Source organism: Parasteatoda tepidariorum, chromosome 3, assembly GCF_043381705.1.
Source record: "Parasteatoda tepidariorum isolate YZ-2023 chromosome 3, CAS_Ptep_4.0, whole genome shotgun sequence".
Lineage (NCBI taxonomy): Eukaryota > Metazoa > Arthropoda > Arachnida > Araneae > Theridiidae > Parasteatoda > Parasteatoda tepidariorum.
Window position 1 is genome coordinate 91,054,687 of NC_092206.1, and position 19,148 is coordinate 91,073,834.

At 27.5% G+C, this 19,148-nt stretch overlaps 1 protein-coding gene across 1 annotated transcript in view; it reads left to right on the plus strand.

The window, feature by feature from the left end:
- Window positions 1–19,148, plus strand: part of LOC107437740 (leucine-rich repeats and immunoglobulin-like domains protein 2) — a 59,565-nt gene that overhangs the window by 20,002 nt on the left and 20,415 nt on the right. The window contains exons 3-10 of the mRNA XM_016049837.4: window positions 9,114–9,185; window positions 9,273–9,344; window positions 11,233–11,370; window positions 14,274–14,417; window positions 15,552–15,695; window positions 15,807–15,878; window positions 18,034–18,105; window positions 18,878–19,021. Coding sequence (XP_015905323.1) covers window positions 9,114–9,185; window positions 9,273–9,344; window positions 11,233–11,370; window positions 14,274–14,417; window positions 15,552–15,695; window positions 15,807–15,878; window positions 18,034–18,105; window positions 18,878–19,021 — 858 coding nt within the window. The remainder of the gene's footprint in view (window positions 1–9,113; window positions 9,186–9,272; window positions 9,345–11,232; window positions 11,371–14,273; window positions 14,418–15,551; window positions 15,696–15,806; window positions 15,879–18,033; window positions 18,106–18,877; window positions 19,022–19,148) is intronic.

Below are 19,148 nucleotides of genomic sequence, written 5' to 3' on the forward strand. Positions count from 1 at the left end.
CTGAATATGGGTCCTTTCAAGTTTACTTATCGATGTGGAAAGTTATTTATCGAAACCCCCCAAAAGCCAGGTGTTCAAACGCTTTTGTCCAACAGTGTGAGGGAATTCTCAAGTATTTCGCTGTTGAATAGTCTCGCCATGTTTTGTCATATTATGGTGCATATTTTGTTGTAAAAAGCTGTCTTTAATATGAGGCATTATTTTCATATTAAATTCATACCAATAATTTTAGAGCTCCTTAAAAATTGTCTTGAGTTGTGTGCTTCAAAAAAAAAGAAAAAAAAGAAAGCTAACATTCCTAAAAATGCAGCAGAATCTACTGTATTTCTAGGTTTTAACACTGAAACATGTTTTTGAATGTTTGAGTGCATTTGCTTACAATCATTGGCAGAGGAATCTAAGGGGAATATCTGCCCGATAGGAATAGTTTTAGGAGATCAATGAGACAAGATTCTTATAGAAAAGGGCACCTCTTATGCCAAAAAGTGCAATGCTTTTGTGGTTGGCATTCTTCCCCCCCCTTCCGGGTTAGAGTTAAATGTTCAAAGATAACAGTCCTATCCTAAAGGTAAAAAAAAAAAAGACAACAATTACAAAATGATTCAATCCCCCCTCCTTCCACCACAAAGGTGTTAATTAACTAAAAGGCAGCGAAGTGCAAATATACTGAACCATTTTAACCTAGAGTGTAAAACGGTTGATTTATATCTCAAATGTTATAGAAGACCTGATTTTAATTTTTTTTATTTATTTAGAACTGTTTAGACTTTATTGCTATAAAGATAACTTTAAGATGAGAAAAAAATAATAGCTAGAGAAATTGAATTATTAAAAACAAAAAATTCGCAACAGCCTATTCCAAGTTACTTAGGGACGATACAATGCATCCTATACATGAAATATTAGCCATCTCTAATTATTTGATAATTTAAGTCGCTTTTTACTTCAAAGAGAAAATTTATTGCTATCTGGTAACAGCTACTGTCATTCACTTAAGAGCATTATTAATGGAAATAATGGATGCCCATTTCCTTATTAGAATCAGTGAAGGTATTTCTGTTAATTGAAACTGGCCAAAACCTGCTGAAACGAAAATAAGACGAAAATTTTCGCATTCCGATCGTTTTGCTGATTTGTTTACAACCTTTGTATGTCATCTTTAAACGCATTCCGTTCTTAATAAGTTGTCACAGAAAAATGCTCAGCAAATAACTTAGGTCACCAAACAAGAAAATTTGTCAAGCAACGGACAATTTTAATGATTCTAATCCCTTACATTTTAAGCTTAAAAGCATTCCCTTCCTGTCCTCTACTTCTACCTGAGTTATATATATATATTTATATATTTTTAGCGAAAATTAAAAGTTGTTTGGTATTTCTGAAATTTTACGGTTTAAGGCTGTTTTTTAATGTAAACATAAGGGAACTGCTTTCAGTTAGATTATCAATAATAAAACCTAATTTCACAACCTACAATTAATTATTGTAGAACAATTTGTTACGTTTAACATATTTGAACTGTTAATACAATTTAAATATTTTAAAATGTTTAGGCAATTTAAAAAATATATTTAATATTTTAAATTTATTATTCTTAGGGTAAGACAGTATTCGAAAAGTCAGAAAACAATTTAATCATTGCTTTATATGCTGAAAGAAGAGGTTGTTGTTATAATCAATAATGAAAGTTCTATGTTTTTTTTTGCATTGTCAGATATATTTTTAATATTTAAGTTGTTTTCAGATTTTATTTTACTAGAAATTGACTATACATTTAGTTATGATCCGCTTTTTATATAGTTATGTGATTGTTTTTTTTTCTTCTAAACAATTGTATGTATACTTTCTGTTTAAAATTTTATAAACAATTATATGTAAACTTTTTTTTAAAAAAAAATCGGTTGGAATCCTTTTTTACGTGTATTTTTTAAAGTCTATTTTTCTCTTTTTTTATTGCTTAATAAGAAAAATCATTACCTTGTAAATTGATTTAATAGTAAATTATGATTTTAATAAATTGAAATGTTTTTTAATTTATTAGACTTTATATCTTCAATTCATTTCAAATACTAAAGCTATTTATAAACTGTGTTACCAAAATGAAAAACTGAAACCTCCTTTGCTTTTTTCTTTGAATACTTCATATATATAAGTTGTAGTTATTATTACTTATTTTTTCATTTCTCCTCTTTTGGAAATAAAATTACAATAATTTTGAATACTTTCTTTGAATGCCTTCACAATTAAGCACAAACACTTGCGAGTTCCCTTTTCAAACATATTTTCTTATTTTCCTCCTTCACAGAGGGCTCTTTCCTTTTTTATAAATCCCCCCCTCCTGAACGGGAGGTCTCCCTTTTGGCGCCGTCTTAGAATTATTCACTTTTGGAAATTCAGAACCTGTTGTGTGTCGGCGGCCTTCTTTTGAAGTGGTACTAAATAGTTACCAAGAAAATGGCTTTTTTCTTCCGTTCCTGACACCTCATGGGGGTGTCCTTACTTTTCACCCACTTCCCGGTTTTCACACCTCCACAATGTGTCCCCATGAGAAGAAGAATATTTTTATTGTTGGTGTCCTACACGGGGTGGGTTTTATTTATTCCCCCCTTGCTTCCTTTTTTATCCCTAAATTGTATTATACCCGATCTATTGCATTACGGAATTTATCAAACCCTTGGCGCCATATTGTGTATAACGTTTCAGGCTCAATTTTTAGAGAATAAATGTGAATTTCGCATAAGATATTTGTCACATTTAACTCGGATAAAGATTTTTTTTTGCCTTTAGTATTTCATTTTTTTTCCTCTCTCCGTTAACGAAATTTATGTATAATTGATTTTTTAAACAAAATATTTGTTTTTAAACACCCATTCGAATTTTAACATTGTTGAATTTCGTTTTAAATATTGTTCGTACGAATCATATATATATATATAATGTATTCACGTTCTTGTTCACGTCATAATGGCTGTCGAATTCTTGTTATATCGTGCTCATGAATAAGAAAGTGAATTAATGAAATCAGCTATAGCAAGTATTTTTATAACCATCTGATAGTTACAGTTTGCTTTCAACTGACTTGATTTATACAGTTCTTTTAAATTATAACGTGTTACTTAGCATACTAAAAAAGAAAATAATAAATACAGAATGTTATGATTTGTTTCTATAACATTTAACAAATATTTTGAATAAATTAATATTTCCGAATTATCTGTGTTTTGTGGTTCGAAAACCATGAAGGATATCTTGCATAGTAATCTGCTATTGTTACGAAATTAAAAATATATTATTAACAGACTGCATATTGTATAATAACTCATATCTGTTGAGTTTCAGAAGCATGATCACAGTAAAATTAATTTCCCATTAGATTGTCAATTTTTTTTTCCTTTTAGTAAAAAATACAGTTCAAAGTTTTTTTTTTTAATAACGCAGCACGTATCAAAACATTTCATAGAGAAAAGTAGTTATTACGAGAAATAGATCCGTGACGTTTAATATATCTTTCTAGAAAATGGGAGCTTTAAAATTTACAGTGTAGGGCACATATTTGAAACCATTTATTTATTCTCTGGCCTAACGAATGCGCAGCTGTGCACACAAACCAAAAGCATTCTCTGAATCTAGGCTTAGCTCTGAATCATGGCACACAATTTTCTAGTAGTAAATCTCACCAACTCTTGTTTAGTCACGTAGCGTTGTGTATTCATTACGCAGGCTTTTCATACTTTCTTTAACAGTGGTAAAGGGAAGGTCAAACCTTAAAAAATATTTTCACACTCTGCGTGAGAAGGCTCGGTGGGGAGGAAATGGGGGAGGGGTGTAAACCGTGTTTAGTCTTCAATAATAATTAATGCGTGTTGCCTTTTTAATTGGTCTTCGTTCTTTGTGGTTGGTTTTACACGTGATTCTCGCTGGTGATTATTTTCCTCTGGGATTAGAATTTGAATGTTATTAGTTCTTGGAGTATTGTTATAACGCGATATTCTCAGTGAAAATAATAGCTATTGTATACGATGTTCACATTTACCCATCATCTGTATTTGTATTAAATGCTAGATCGTTATTTAATAGATAAGGGACAAAAGAACTGTTTAAATTCTCACTGATTTATGGCTGTATTTAAATGACGCATTAATTAGCTTTTCAATCATTCGGTTTAGTTTTTGAATAGTTAATTTTGTGGTTTTTAATATAAGATCGCAGTTACATTTTATGCCAACACTTATTCATGCATTTGATTTCTATTTGAAGCTTATAAGAAAATGAAATGAATAATTTATGCCTTATCAAGTTATTTTTGATAACGATAAAAGTGCCCAGATTGCATAATTTTTTTTTTTTTAAATCTTGACTTGGATCTTGGATAATGAACAATGATCTCTTAGTATGCGTCATATTTTATTGACGTTAATCAGTTTCAAACGCTGTAAAAACTGATTTTGTCTTTGTACTTAGGCTGCTCGATCGTTAAGGGTTAGAAAAAAAAAAACTTTTTTATTTAAAACGTTTTTTGTTGTTGTTGGTTTATTTAAAACTAAATGTTAAATAATACTTTATTATCTAAATTAAAAAGTAAACTGTTATAATGTATAAACATGAAAACTTTTTTTAACTGCAATTTAGTATTAATGAACATTCTAAAAAATATCCACTTCTCCCAAAACAGACTTACGTGAAAAGAATAACTGTAAATTTTGAATATGCTATATTACTTTAATTTAAACTTAACTTGCAAATAAAGATTAAATATCAAAATTATAATACATATATATGTGTGTGTGTTAAAAAATGAGTTCTTCTTTGTCACTATATTTGCAAATATCATACTTTGCATTATTTAATATCAATAATTAAAAGTATACAATTAACAACATTTGTGTCAATATATTACAAAAAATGATCAAGTGTAATTTTTTTTCCAATTGATTAAATATTAATTTTTACTTTTCACTTAACGGAGCATGAAAAATTTAAAATACTATTTATTTTTCTTTTAAATAACATTTTAAAATAATAGAATGATAAAAAATGGCAAATTCAAACCATGGTTTAAACCAGCCAACCCTGGAATCGACAGACTTGAAAAAGTTTTCTCAACTTTTCANATGACTAAAAACGCATATATATATATATATATATATAATTTTTTTTTTTACCTTGCATCAAAAAATCAGCCTTTATGTCGGACACTCATCGATTTAGTAAGAATTAGATATGGAAACTGACAGGTTAAAAACATAATGGCTCTTGTCAGCGCGTATCTTGATCCTTTTAATTCATTTTTATTGTTGAGGTATACATAAGTTAACCTGGCTATCTCTTTGACTTTCCTTTTTCCTTTAAGGGGATGGGGAAAAAAAATATTAAACCAATGATATGTGGCAATAATCATCAGTAGGGGAAAGGGTAGGAGTTGTGTGTGCACGTGTCATTTTGGTGTCGCCCAGGTATGATGTTATCGTAACCTCTGTGTATCAAGACGAATCTCTCTCCTACACTTGTGGGCGAACCTACTTTTTCTCCTGCATTATTATTATTTTATACCTCATTGTGACGCTCCCGTCGTTTTTTCACCTACGCGCGCAACTTTTATTTCTGCCACCATGAATAAAGGGTTTATTCTTTCCAAATTACGAAACCCATTTCTCATGAATATTTGGAACATATGTACACAGGTGGTAGTGAAAATTGTGTAGAAATTATTCAAATATCGTAACACCACGTCGTACACCTTCCGGTAACAAATCATTTTCATTAAAATTCTGGAAATTGTTGCGTTTAACCTTTCCATTAACGTTTTAAAATGCCGCACAAAAGTTTTCAATCTTTTTTTTACGTCTATTTAATTTACATAATTATTTTATTTTAGGGCAAATCCACCATTTATGAATGCTTTATTTGTAGAGTTTAAAAAATTCAAACAGTTCTAATAATTTTTGTGTAAATAAGTCTTGGTGTCATGTACACTTACTCCAAATTTTTGTAGTTTTCATAAGCTTAAAATGTTTTTAAAAAAAATTAAAAATTTAGCACATTGTATTACGCTTGTAACTGTCTGTTTTTAATGTCTAAAAAAGGTTTTAAAGTTGGTTTAAGTGTAACTGACGCTAAAACTTATTTTCTCAAAAATTTAGATTTGCTCCAATATTTTAAAACTGAGTTCTTTCCGTAAATATGACATTTGTAATTGGAGGGATTGCCTAAGTTTATACCTTTTAATTTTGCGCTGTCAGATATTGAATTTATCCACTTTTCCCTTATTTTTCCTTTCTTTATTTGTGTAGAAAAAGATTCTTATAAATTAAATGAGTTTTTATTTTCTAGAACTTGGGTTCTAAATTTATTTACGACTAAAAAACACCCCCTTTTTTTTTTCAATGTCAGCTTGGGATGGGTGGGACGTCAATTACATTTGATGCAATATAGCCGATTCCGGATCTCGAGCCATTACATTTTGCAGCACTCTTTGAGCCCCAAAGAGGTAGCAGGCTCATACCCTCTTGTTGATATCATTTATTATTTGTTGCGACTTTTTTTTTTTAAATTAAAAATTGTGAAGTTGATAAGACTGGTCTATACTTAAATTATTTTCAAAGAGTGGTGAGAATTAAATAAGTTTTATAATATTGAATTCAAGAAAGCATGTATTTTTCATTTTTTTTTAAATTTAAAAACAAATACTAAATTTTTATTTAAGATACATATATTATCATGAAAAGGAAAAATGAGGTTGGTTTCTTCTGACTGACGATATTTCAAGCTTCTTCTTTCTGGGTGAATCGGAAAATAGCATGAGTAGTAGTTAGTCTAATCGCGCAGTTGGCAAACGTCACGATCCTAGGGAACCTGTCTGCGTGACCCTTTTAATAGCTTGTTTTACTTTTGCATAATGGCAGACTGCTTGTCTCTTCACAGCGCTCTCGCTTTAATCTTTATTTTTAAAACTCGTCGGGAAAAGATACAGGTGATAAATCTGGCATCGGTACCATTTTATCTCTTTAAAAGTTTTTTTTTTTTTTTGTCACTCTCAAATGGTTATAGTACTGTGATTTTAAGATTTTTCTTTTCTTCTTGAAGAATAGTATTATTAATAAAAATCTAAACCAATTAAAGTGTGTACAGTGAACTTAACTTAAATAATGGTGTTATATTTTGAAAATGAAAGTATATAATTTACTAGGGATGTGACGAATATTCGACCACTATTCAGTCAATATTCTCCCCTTTGGCCAGATGTTCGGCCGAATATTCGGCAAAGTATTATTTGAAAAATTAGTTTTCAACAAAGTTTTTTTTAGGGGTGAAATTTTAATAGATTTAATAATAAATAATCTAAAATCGTATTTTTTACTGTACATTATTCGAAATAGTTTTTACATGTATAATACATGTTTGTTTACATGTAACATGTAACATGTTTGTTTACATGTTACAATGTTTACATGTATAATACATTTACATGTAGAGTTCTAAAACTTGTTAATTTATGTTCTGAACGACACATGGAAAAGCGAAATTTGTAGAATTGAAGCTACTATATCACTTTATACTGAACCATGAGTTTTGCAATGCTGATTTTTTTTTTCTTTTTAAATTATTTTCCGGCGTCAATTTCATCGTTTTTTCAACACTTTGTTTTAAAATACTGAGAACTTTTTTGTTTTGTTTCATTCTTGCTAGTTTTTCTGTTATAATTAAAGCGAAGTGTTTCTAATGGACTTAAATTCTTTTATTGCCTATTTTTCCTGTTACGGTCAGACAGATAACCAGTAACATAGAAAACTGAGATTCTCAATGTTAAAGTTATATTTCAGAACAAAGAACGATGTCTTTTCTGTTACTCTTTTGATTTTTATTAATTTATTAGTGTTATTGTGTATTTTTTAAAGAGCGTTTCTAATGGACGTTATTCTTTAATGGTCACTTAAAAAAAAAAAAAAAAAAAGAAGGCATACGGCAATGTAAAAGAGTTAAATCTTTCGTTTAAAAATTAGGAAAGATTTTTGTTTTGGTTTCTATCTAGCTTTTTCTTTTTAGAAAAACTTGTTATTTTCCCCGGAAAATATTATTTTTAGTTTTTAAGTTCTGTTTTAAGGATTAAGGGGATCTTTTTTTTCAACGTTACAATTTTAAATTTTTTAAGGGCTGTTAGTTTTTTTTTTAATCTTAAATATTTCTCAGTATCTTTATTTGATTATCTTCATTATCTTAAATTGTTGTATTATCGTTTTTTCTCCCTTTGCTCCCCATACGAATAATCGCTAAACTTATTTCTGTATGAAAAATATTTATTGATTTTTTTAAAGAAATAAAATGCTGCTATTCGGTTGCCTAGTATTCGGCCAATTTATTTGACCGAATATTCGGTGCGGCTAAAAAACTATTCTTTACATCCCTATAATATACTCTCACTTCTCGAAGTTATGCATTCCACCACTATAAGCAAAAATCGGCTTCTAAATATAGATAAATAAATATATTAAAAAATGTAAGCTATGTACTTTAATTTTGATAAATTAATTTTCTTGGAGTTAACGAATACCTTAATAAAGATCGTATATTCGTGCACTGTGACTCAATTTTAATTGTTTGAGTGCCAAACCTTAAGTAAGTTATTAACAATTATTGCGAATTATATATTAAGTTGCGAAATTAGTTACAGAAGTATACTTTGTCTGAATAAACATATAATTTTTTTTTGGAACATAAGGTTCCATGACACTCAAAATATGGGGGCAATGAAGAAATTATGGTTTGTAGCTAATTTCGTAATTTAAAATATCGTCTGCTCTCACTAAGATTTAGGGATAGGTCCTTGAACCATTAAGATGCAACCCCTCATATGAAATAAATCTTGTTATTAGATCAAAAGTCAATCATTCAGGTGGTTTTTTCCCCTCCCTTTTTGTGCACTGCCCTTCACATATTATAAGTTCCTTTTTAAGTAACCTTTACGGATTAAGAAATAAATATATCATTGTATATACATGATATTGTATCAAATAAATATATACATGATCTTATAAATTATTCAACTAAAATTTAACATTTTAAAAAAAATTACTTTATTTCTTGCTTATTTATTTATTAAACCATTTATTTTTCAGAGACTTGAGTAACAATCAGTTGAGATCAGTTAATAGCTCACAGTTTCAAAACCTCCCTTCTCTACAAAAACTGTAAGTTTTGAATATATTGATTTTAAAATTAGTAAGAAAATTGTTAATTTGATTAATGGATTGAATGTAATTTTCTTTCCTTTTCAGGCATATTAACCATAATCATTTAACAGAACTTCCTGATTTGGGTTATCAATCTTCCCTAACTGTACTCAATGTGTAAGTATTCCATGTTTGAATTCAATTGCTAAAAGTTTGTTTAAGTAAAAAACAAAATCTTGTTTTATTTTGCTTTTATGTAATATTTATATTTTTAAAATTTTTGTTAAAAGGAATTGAAGAGATATCTAATGAAGACATTCTAAATAATCCTCTCTACAAATTTTTGACCTTAGGCTCGCTCAGGCCTAATGGTCTAAGCCAGTGTTCCCCAAAGTGTGCTACTCGTACCCCCAGGGGTACGGGAACATTTTAGAGGGGGTACGTGTCCTTATGCGAAATATCTTGCAACAAACAAAATTTTCAAAAAATTTTATTTAAAAGCAAAGTTAGCCATGAAAATTTACGATTACGTATTTTTCTATTGGCTATTTTTTGCAGAGTTAACAGTTAATAATTAGTGGTGTCAACAGTCAGTTGTAATTTTTAATTTTTGTGAAATTTTTTTTGTAGTAAAAAATACATACATTTTTTTATTAGTGGTACACAGCGTTCCGAAAAATTTAGAAGGGGTGCACAAAAGTCATAAGTTTGGGAAACACTGGTCTAAGCAATTATCAGATATTACCTACAAGGGGACATAAAATTGTTGTGAATAGCGAAATTCTTATCTAAAAATAATTATTTTCAGTAAGTAAAAACTATTCATTATATTTCAAACTTTTGTGATCAGGATTGTTTTGCCATATTGAGGATTGCTTGAACTTTTAATCAAATATAAATTTATAAAATTACCTTTTTTTCTTTCTTTCTTCCCCCGATTAGTTTTTATGCTTCCAATTCATCTCCATTCTTAATAATGTTTTTACTTTCTTACTATTTTTATCGATTCATGTCGTGAAACACTTGTGTTTTAACAACTTCAGAATTTGGATCTACATCCATGCTCTCTGAATCTTCATTTTCTTTATTGTTGGCCCGATTACTCGTTTTTTCTCTTCTCAGAGAGCTGTTTTCTGCACGTGGCAACATTTTGCTGTTTTTTCTACTTCACTGTAAATAACTATCATCTATCCCTTAAAACATCTCAGTTTCTTAATTTCTCTCACTCTAAGATTATTCTTTTTAAATGGATTGAAACACTGTCCAGAAAAATTCCTTTGGTCAGCAATATTTTAAATTTTACAAAATATTTACAAAAAATAGTTAATATTTAGATAATATTTATGTCAAACTTAATTAATTTATAAAGGCAAGACTCTCTTATTATAAAAATATATTAATTTGTAATACAAAAAATTTTCAACTTTTTTTTGCTCACTAAAACGCAATAATTAAAAAATCAAATATTTTCACTATTTCATCTAAATCTTAATAAATCACATATCTGACTGATATACTAATTAACAACTGAGCATAAAAATTAAGAGCGTTTGATAGGTTCTAAATTTTTGTATCATTTTTTTGTCTTCATATGCACAGCCCTGTAGAAACCTGTTTTGATTTGCAAATTATTCTTTATCATGTTCAATCTAGTTGAACTTTGAATGAAAAGTGAACCAGGTAATCTTTGGAGTGAGGCATTTTAAAAATTTTCAATTTTAATTAAAATAATTTTTTTAATTTGTTAATGTGTTATATGTAAATGTAAAGGTTTTAAAAATAACTTTAAAATGATACTTGGCACTACTCTCTAGCTAAACTAGAAGAGTTTTTGATCATTTTAAAAATTGATCTGTGAAGGTTTTTTGATCAATTTTTTTAATTTTTGAAAGGCTGTATTTCTGATAAAGATCAATATTTTCGAGTAAAATTTAGTGTATCAAATAAAACTACTGTGCCAAATTTGATCTAAATCTGACAGGGTATATTAGCATTTTGCCAAAAATTTTGTTGATTTGACTCGTAACTATACAATAAATTTTTATTACTATTTTTCACTTTTTAGGCAACATAATGAAATCCATAGTTTGAATTCTTCAATATTAGAGGATTTTCCGAAACTGCAAGTTCTTGAGTTGAGCTTCAACAGTCTTGTAGACTTACCAGCAAACACATTTGGAAATTCATCGTCTCTTTTGCATTTGTACGTTATTTTATACTAAGTTTTCTTACGTTATCTATTTAAATGATGATAATGTGACCTGATAACGAATGCTAATATATCTATTACTAATAATTTATAATTAATAAATATGTTTTAATTGAAACAATGTGTTCCCATTCCTTATATTGAGTTTTTACAATTTAGCTCATAAAGGGTATTAGAAAAAGTGCACTTACTTAACTTAAAATGCATATTTTGAAATAGGCATAGCTCAAAAGTTAAAATGCTTTTAAAAATTGTCATATCAAAAAAGCTTGAAATGGGTGTTTTGAAAAACAGATGTAGTCCAAAAGGCAAGTTTAAGGAAATCGACATAGTCTGTGGTCGCAGCAGGTCACTAAAAGCCCCTTTTTGTTTAGGTAATTTCCCTATTTTATTAGGAAAGTCAATTTTTCTGTAAAATTGTCTAAATTCTTTCACGGACTCTGAAAAATTATCAAATGCACCGCCGCTATTAATGCCTTTTGGCAGCATTCTGCCAAAAATTATATTTTTTTTATAAGAATGAATTTCTTCCAATGCAGAATTTTGAATGATTCCAATAAATCAGATGAAGCCTTGAAAAATGAAGTATGGGTAAACACATATCCTAACAGGGAATTCATATTTACTATCTGTTAGGTTAAAAAAAATTTACAAAAAGGAGGCATAGAATCCTAGTTTATTTTTATGAACAAAGACTTGAAGATCTCTTTACTTGTGGTAAATTGTAACTCTCTTTCATATTTTAGTGTTATTGTTCAAAAAGTATCATTTTCTTAATTTGTTATTGTATAAAGTAATGATATTTTCCCTTAATATGTCCTTCCAATGTGGTCACTTTTTTTGTTAAAAATGGTCACTAAAGTCACTTTTGTCAAGAGAAAAAATAGCTGCTAGTGGAAATTAGAAATGGCTGCTAGTGGCTAGTACTTAAAAAAAGAAAAAAAAAAAAAAAAAAAAAAAAAAAAAAAAAGGAAATGAGCATAAAAATGGAACCTTTTATCACTCTGGAAATGTCAAGGAAATTATAATATCTCAATTATCTTGGAAAACTAATTCATTTGAGTTTGTGGGACCTTTTATTTTAGCATTTCATTAAAAAAAATAGAGTTTTGTTATAAATTTTTTTTTAAAAATAATATTTATTTTCAACTCTTAATAAGCCAAGTATAATTGTTTTGTAATATATTCTATGTATAAAAATCCTGCATAACTGAAAAAATAGTTAAAAAATTTGTTACCAATTACATACATGAGGGAAATATGATATGGAAAAGTCTTAGTATTATTAATTTAGTGTTTGTATTTTATAATGTGAGTTTTTTTTTCCCTTTGAAAAATAAATAATTTGGAATCAAAATTGGTTGAAGGTATTTTTAGATTAACTGATTCAGTTTTTATTAACAGATAAAAGTGAATTTTCTTGTACATTCTTTCAACGTCTCTATTGATGATAGTTAGAGTAGTGTCATGATTCTCTTTGTTCTTTACTAATTCACTTAATTTTGAGGAGGAGAGGAAGTGTCAAAGAAATCACAGTTAAACGTGTCATTGGGGGTGAAAAGGATGCTGGGTATTAAAGTGCCTTAAACAGGATATACTCCATTAACTTCTTCAGCAGCGGTGTTAGATTTGTGAGGGTTGCAATAATTCTTGTCACTGATTCATTGGCTAAAGGAGGAAGTTATGATTGAGGATCCTCTTGCTATAAGAGGACTAGCTAATAATCTTGTCAGTGCATTTAACATTATTTTTTTTTACTCAATTTAAACATTTATTAATATTTATGTACTACATGTGTTTAACAGAGTAGCCACAAAATAGGGAATTTTATTAATCTGGAAATATCAGGGAATTTTAACTTAAACTCACTAAAAGTCAGGAAAAGGAATTAATTTCAGTTAAGGTACCTCCGATGTTTGTTCAAAATCAATGAAGTAAAGAAAAATTTCAAAAAATTAAATTTGGTCTTGAAGTAATTTTCTTTAAAGAATTTTTATTTTATTTTCAATTCTAATAGCAATTATAAGTGTTAATTATTGTATGTTAACACTTATACTATATGTTAACACTTATATTTCATGTAAGTATAGTGCATTTTATGTTTAAAAATAGGGCAGAACTAAATAAAATTCATACCATCGGTTAAAAAATTAGGACAATTTGTTAAAACCTGTCAAGTAGTATTTTTTTTCTTGATGCTAGTGATTACCTTGATGGTTTAATCTTAATGACTATTTACCTGCCTTAGACATTTTTTTTAAATATCACATTGTTATCTTATTGTTAACTGTTTCATTAACTATTACTGATGTTATGATTATTATTGAAATTATCATAGGTGTAATTTATAGCTTATATAGGAACTATTTAATTTTCAAATGTATCAAGTGAATTTCAATTGTGACTAGTGTGTTTTTCTTTATTATATTACTGTATAGCATTATTATTTATTGCTTTACATGCCTTCACTTCTGCCAATAAATACTTAAAAAAATTGCCACAGCTTTTTGTTTTTGGTTATTAACTAATCTCAAAATAAATAATATCTAACTGGGCTTCCTCTCTCCCTGATCTAGGTCAGTGGGATTAAATGTAAAATATGCTTTTAATATATTTTATTTTACTTTTATATGTAAAGTGATGTTTGAAATTAATTCTATTCAACAATATCTTTAGAAACTATGTACTCATATTTTTTATGATGTCAATTTAAAATTGCAGATAAATGATTGAATTGCAATAAATTGTTTTATACAAATTTAAATTATGGGCTAATAAATTTTTTAAGCAAAATCTGTTCTAACTTGTTTCAAGAAAAAAAAAAGGGAAAAATCACTTGCAATTATTTATTTTGCCTAAAAGTTTTTTATGATGCATATATTTAATTTATTTTGCAGGTCTTTAAGTCATAATCGAATTGTAAGCTTAGAGAAAGGTATTTTTGACAACTTGTGGTCACTTGAAAGCTTAAAATTATCCAAAAACAAACTTCAATCCATACCCAAGGAATTATTCAGGCAGCTGAAGACTTTGTTACATCTGTAAGTTCATTTTTTCAAATTTTTATGCTAACATGCTAACAAATATTTATTCCTAGTAAACTTAATTTTAAAAAAAATCTTGTAATGGCACAAAACATTTAAGTATATGACAGAGAGTAAATACTTGTAACTTTTAGCAAATTTTTAAAAATGTTCCCTAGATTATTGAAATTCGAATTTATACAGTGTAAATGTGATATCTTACATGTTCATATTCTCTTTAATTTTTAAAAAAAGTCATTTGCAATTACAAAATATTTGATTTTAACTCTAAATTAATTCATATTTCATTTACCACCTTTATTTAATTAACTTATTGTTGATGAATGAAAAATTAATAGTAAATTATAAAATTTTATTTTTATTAAATTAAATTTTATTCATTAATAAGTTATTAAATTTTATTTGTTAATGAATTATTAATGTAAATAAAGAATTAAAAGCTAATAACTATTTATTGAATAACAGAGGGGTAATTACTTACGAATTAATATTAAATGACAACAGTGTGGTGGTAAAAAAGTTTATACAATTATTCTTAACTTTAAGATAAAACAGAAATAAGTAAAATAATTCATATGTTTAATATAATTTAACTTTTTTTTTGTGAAAAAAAAAATTATTTAGTTGTGATAAAAAATGTAAGAAATTTTTTAATATGTGTGTGAGTGAAAAATCACATAAATTATAAGAAATATTCTTAAAATTTAAACCACTAATAAGTTAACTATGTTTATTACTAACCATATTAACGTAAGATTTCTTTAGTGCACTAATTTAATCCAAACATTAATTATTCATAATAAGATAAATTTAATTCGTAGTTAAGCAATTAGTTATTATAACTTTCTAACAAAAATAAATAAATAAAAGTAAATAAGTAAAAATATGTGACTTTAATGAATGGCTTTTTAATTTTATTAGGCATTTTCACTTTTTCATATAAAAAAATGGTTTGTAAAAATGTGTCTAATTAGGACTTTTGTAACTGACATTTTTATGGCTTTGCATATATTAAAAAAATATTAAGATGTAAAAAAAAATGTTTTCAAATTTAGTAAGTTGATAAACTCTACTTGTAACTTGATTAATTTGTAACTAACCACTTGCTAATGGAAATGTTTTATTTTTCAGTGAAATCAATTCAAATAGTCTTACGACCATTGAGGGTCTTAGTTTCCAGGGGCTGGCCTCTTTAGTAGCTTTAAAACTGAGACACAGTGGGATAACTAATCTTCAGGATGGTGCATTCTATGGACTCAATAGTATTAAGAAACTGTAAGTATTGATGAATTTTTTTTTAACAATTGAATGTTTTTCTTTTAATGACTGAATGTACTTACTGTAAAAAGTTTTTTCTCAAGCACTAACTTTTGAATTTGTTTTTAGGTCCCTTGATAACAACAACATTGGGAAAATCACCAAAGGATGGCTGTATGGCTTAAATTCACTGCAACGATTGTAAGTATTGAGCAGAAATATTTTATTAACCACCCCTGGAAATTTTATTAATTCTTGGAATTTATTTGGATTCTTTAAATTTATAATTAAATCTTTTCCTCAATTCCTTTCTATAATTGATTCCTGGGTCATCAGCAAATTACATTTTTAATATTGCCGATATAAAACGCAAACAATATTCAAAATACGAGTCATTATTTCTTATTTAAAATTATGTAGCCTCGAAAATTGAATTCAGTCTGTTTTAAGTCAACATTTGTAAAATTATTGAGTTGCACTGGTTATTTATTTACTTCAAAAAAAATACTACTACTAATAATAATTGAAGTATTTATTATGCATTTGTGTCACTGTGATCATTATTCACAAAAATAAAAGTGTTCAAATAGTGCCTGAGTACCTGGCTATTTTTTACTTTGATGTAGGTTCATCTAGATGCATTTCTAATAGTAATAAAATGAAGAGTTAGCCTGTGTGTGTCAGTTTTATAACCCTTGAACTGTTAATGTTAGCTTTCTAAAATTTGAATAGTGGGTGAAAGAGGTCCTTTTAGCCCCTGATCCTAAAAATTTTCAATTAGATTGTTCAAAAGAAACCTTTAAAAAATATAATTGTTTTTTGGGCTTAGAAATCACCATTGATAAAAATTAAACTATAAACTTCTTTTCTTTTTTTTTTCCAAATATAACATCAGTGATGTTGGCTAACTTATAGCTCCCAGGAGTTTATTTCCTTGTCCTTCAACATTTAATTAGTTTTATTCGCTATGTCAGATAATCTAAATGATCAACATGAACGCTGTAGCAAAGACAGGCTATATTTACTCATAAAGCTGTTCACGTGCTAATTTTGTTTATAGTTAAGTTTTTGAAATTGATTTCAAAAATCGTAAAAAAAATATATAATCAGCAAACTATTATTGACACCAATGATTTTTAATTAATTTTGATGTTAGGTATTAATTAAATTTTAAAAAAAGTTACATATTAAAACACAAAAGAAATTGAGAAATTGTTCTAATTCGTTTAAGGAAAAAGTAAAAAATCTTCTTATCAATTTTGACACCAGAATTGTTCAATTAGTTTTGGTAATAAGAACTAATTGAAGTTAAAATAATAATAAGCTTTTTACTGTGAAGCAAAATTAATGAAGCTATTGTACTAAAGAGAATTGTCAAAACATGCCATACCATTTTTGACACCCATGATATTTAATTAGTTTTGTAAGAGTCACTAATTTAAATAAATAAAATAAGCTACTGTACTAAAAACCAATCAAATAGTGGTACTAAATGCTACTAATTTGTTCAGGATAGATACAAAAAAACTGTCATACTATATTGACACAAATGATACTTACTTATTTTTGGTAATATGCACTGCCAGTATTTGGTAATTGGTGCAGTTTTAATAGGTGCTAAATATACTAATATAAGTTCAAAGTACTTTATGAGTATATTTAAGCCCTAAAAAAACTACACCAATACTGTACTTTTTATTTTATTTTAGATAGATAGATGCTGTGGAAATAGGTTTATTACGGCCGCTCAATGATATAAGCACAGGAAAAAAATTGCTTGTTAGTGGTTAATTTAAAATGTCATGAGTTGTCCTTGAGTAACAACATTATACCAGATGATACTGAATATAGTTAATCTTTGTATTGAAGGAATTGGCTACTATAAACTTGTTTTGCTAAATCTTATAAAGTGAAATCAACCTGAAAGGCGATGATTAATAATGAATAAATACGGCAGAATTATTTTAGCTTTACTAATTGTGCCAGTAAATATCTGTCAGTTTTGCTCATGATTTTGTAGTGTTTGGTAATGATTTTAATTTGTTGAATTTTTTTTTTTTATGCCCTGTACTAAAAACGGGTATTTAGCTAGTCAGTAGTAAATTGAAATAGCGTAAAGCTGTAAGTGCTATTTTTTTCATTTTGTATCACAAGGTTTACTATTAGTACAAAAACATGCATTATTTAAAAAATTATAAACAGTTATTGGGTACTTGGAAAGTGTCAAAAAATTATCTGTATCTAAGATTTTAACTAACCCCAAAAGGATAACTAAAACCTAAATGTGTTAATTGAAATCTTGCTTCATTTTATATATTTATTGAATTTAAAATACAATTATTTCAAATATTTTTAGGTACCTTTTCAACAACAATATATCTGAAATTGAAGACGATGCCTGGGATTCTGGGAAAAGACTTGTTGAATTGTAAGGAAATTTACAATATAGTTTTTAATTGTCCTAATGCAGAGTTCTCCCTAGGAATTAAAAAGGGTTCTCACTTAACGCTATTTAAATTTGTCAAAAAGTGTTAAAACTGAATTTGATCCTCAATAATTTTTTAAGTTACCGTTTTATGCTATTTTATGTGTATATTTCAAAAAGTAAGTTTCAGTCATTATCTAAATAAGCGAAAAATTTGTAGTTTATAAATAATAATTGAAGTAATGCTAAGTGACAATATTTATGCATGCATATTTTTCAAATAAAATAAACTAAGAAACATATTTTTTGATAAGCGACTTAAAATATTTCTTCTGTAATTTATACTGAAAATTATTAGGAAATAAACATTTAAAGGTGAATTTTTTTTTAAAAAAAAGGTATTTATATAAAAAACAATTTAAGTTCATTTATAAATTATATAATGTTCCCCCTTGTAAAAAAGAAACACATATAAATTTAGCCAGTGCAGAATAATCCTAACTAAGTAAGTATTTGTAATAGTAATCAGAATTAAACCTATAAGCACAAATAAATGTTTCTGTATAATTATTTTAACAGTTAATTAATTTTTCTTAATGGATCAGAGTAAAGAGGCCGCATTTTTATAAGATGGTGGCTTATTTTTATATAAAGGGCAAACAGCATTTATAGGGATCAAAGGGCAGGCCACCCTTCAAAAACCGCTCAGGGAGAACACTGCCTAATGCATATTGGAACATATTATAATTTTTTTTCTTCTCTTTCTCTTATTTAGGGATATGTCAAATAATAAATTGCAAACAATTTCCACCAAGGCTTTTGATAAGTTGTATGCTTTGAAAAGACTTGTTTTAGGTGATAATATGATCACCTATATTGAGGAGGATTCTTTTCGCTCACTGGGAGCACTTCAAGTTTTGTAAGTAACCTCTTAGATCACTATTTCATAAGAAAAAAGGAAGAAGGATTTTAAAAATCTTAAATATTAAATTAATTTTTTTAAAGAATTTGTAAAAATTATTGCAGTTAGAAACTGACATTTTTTG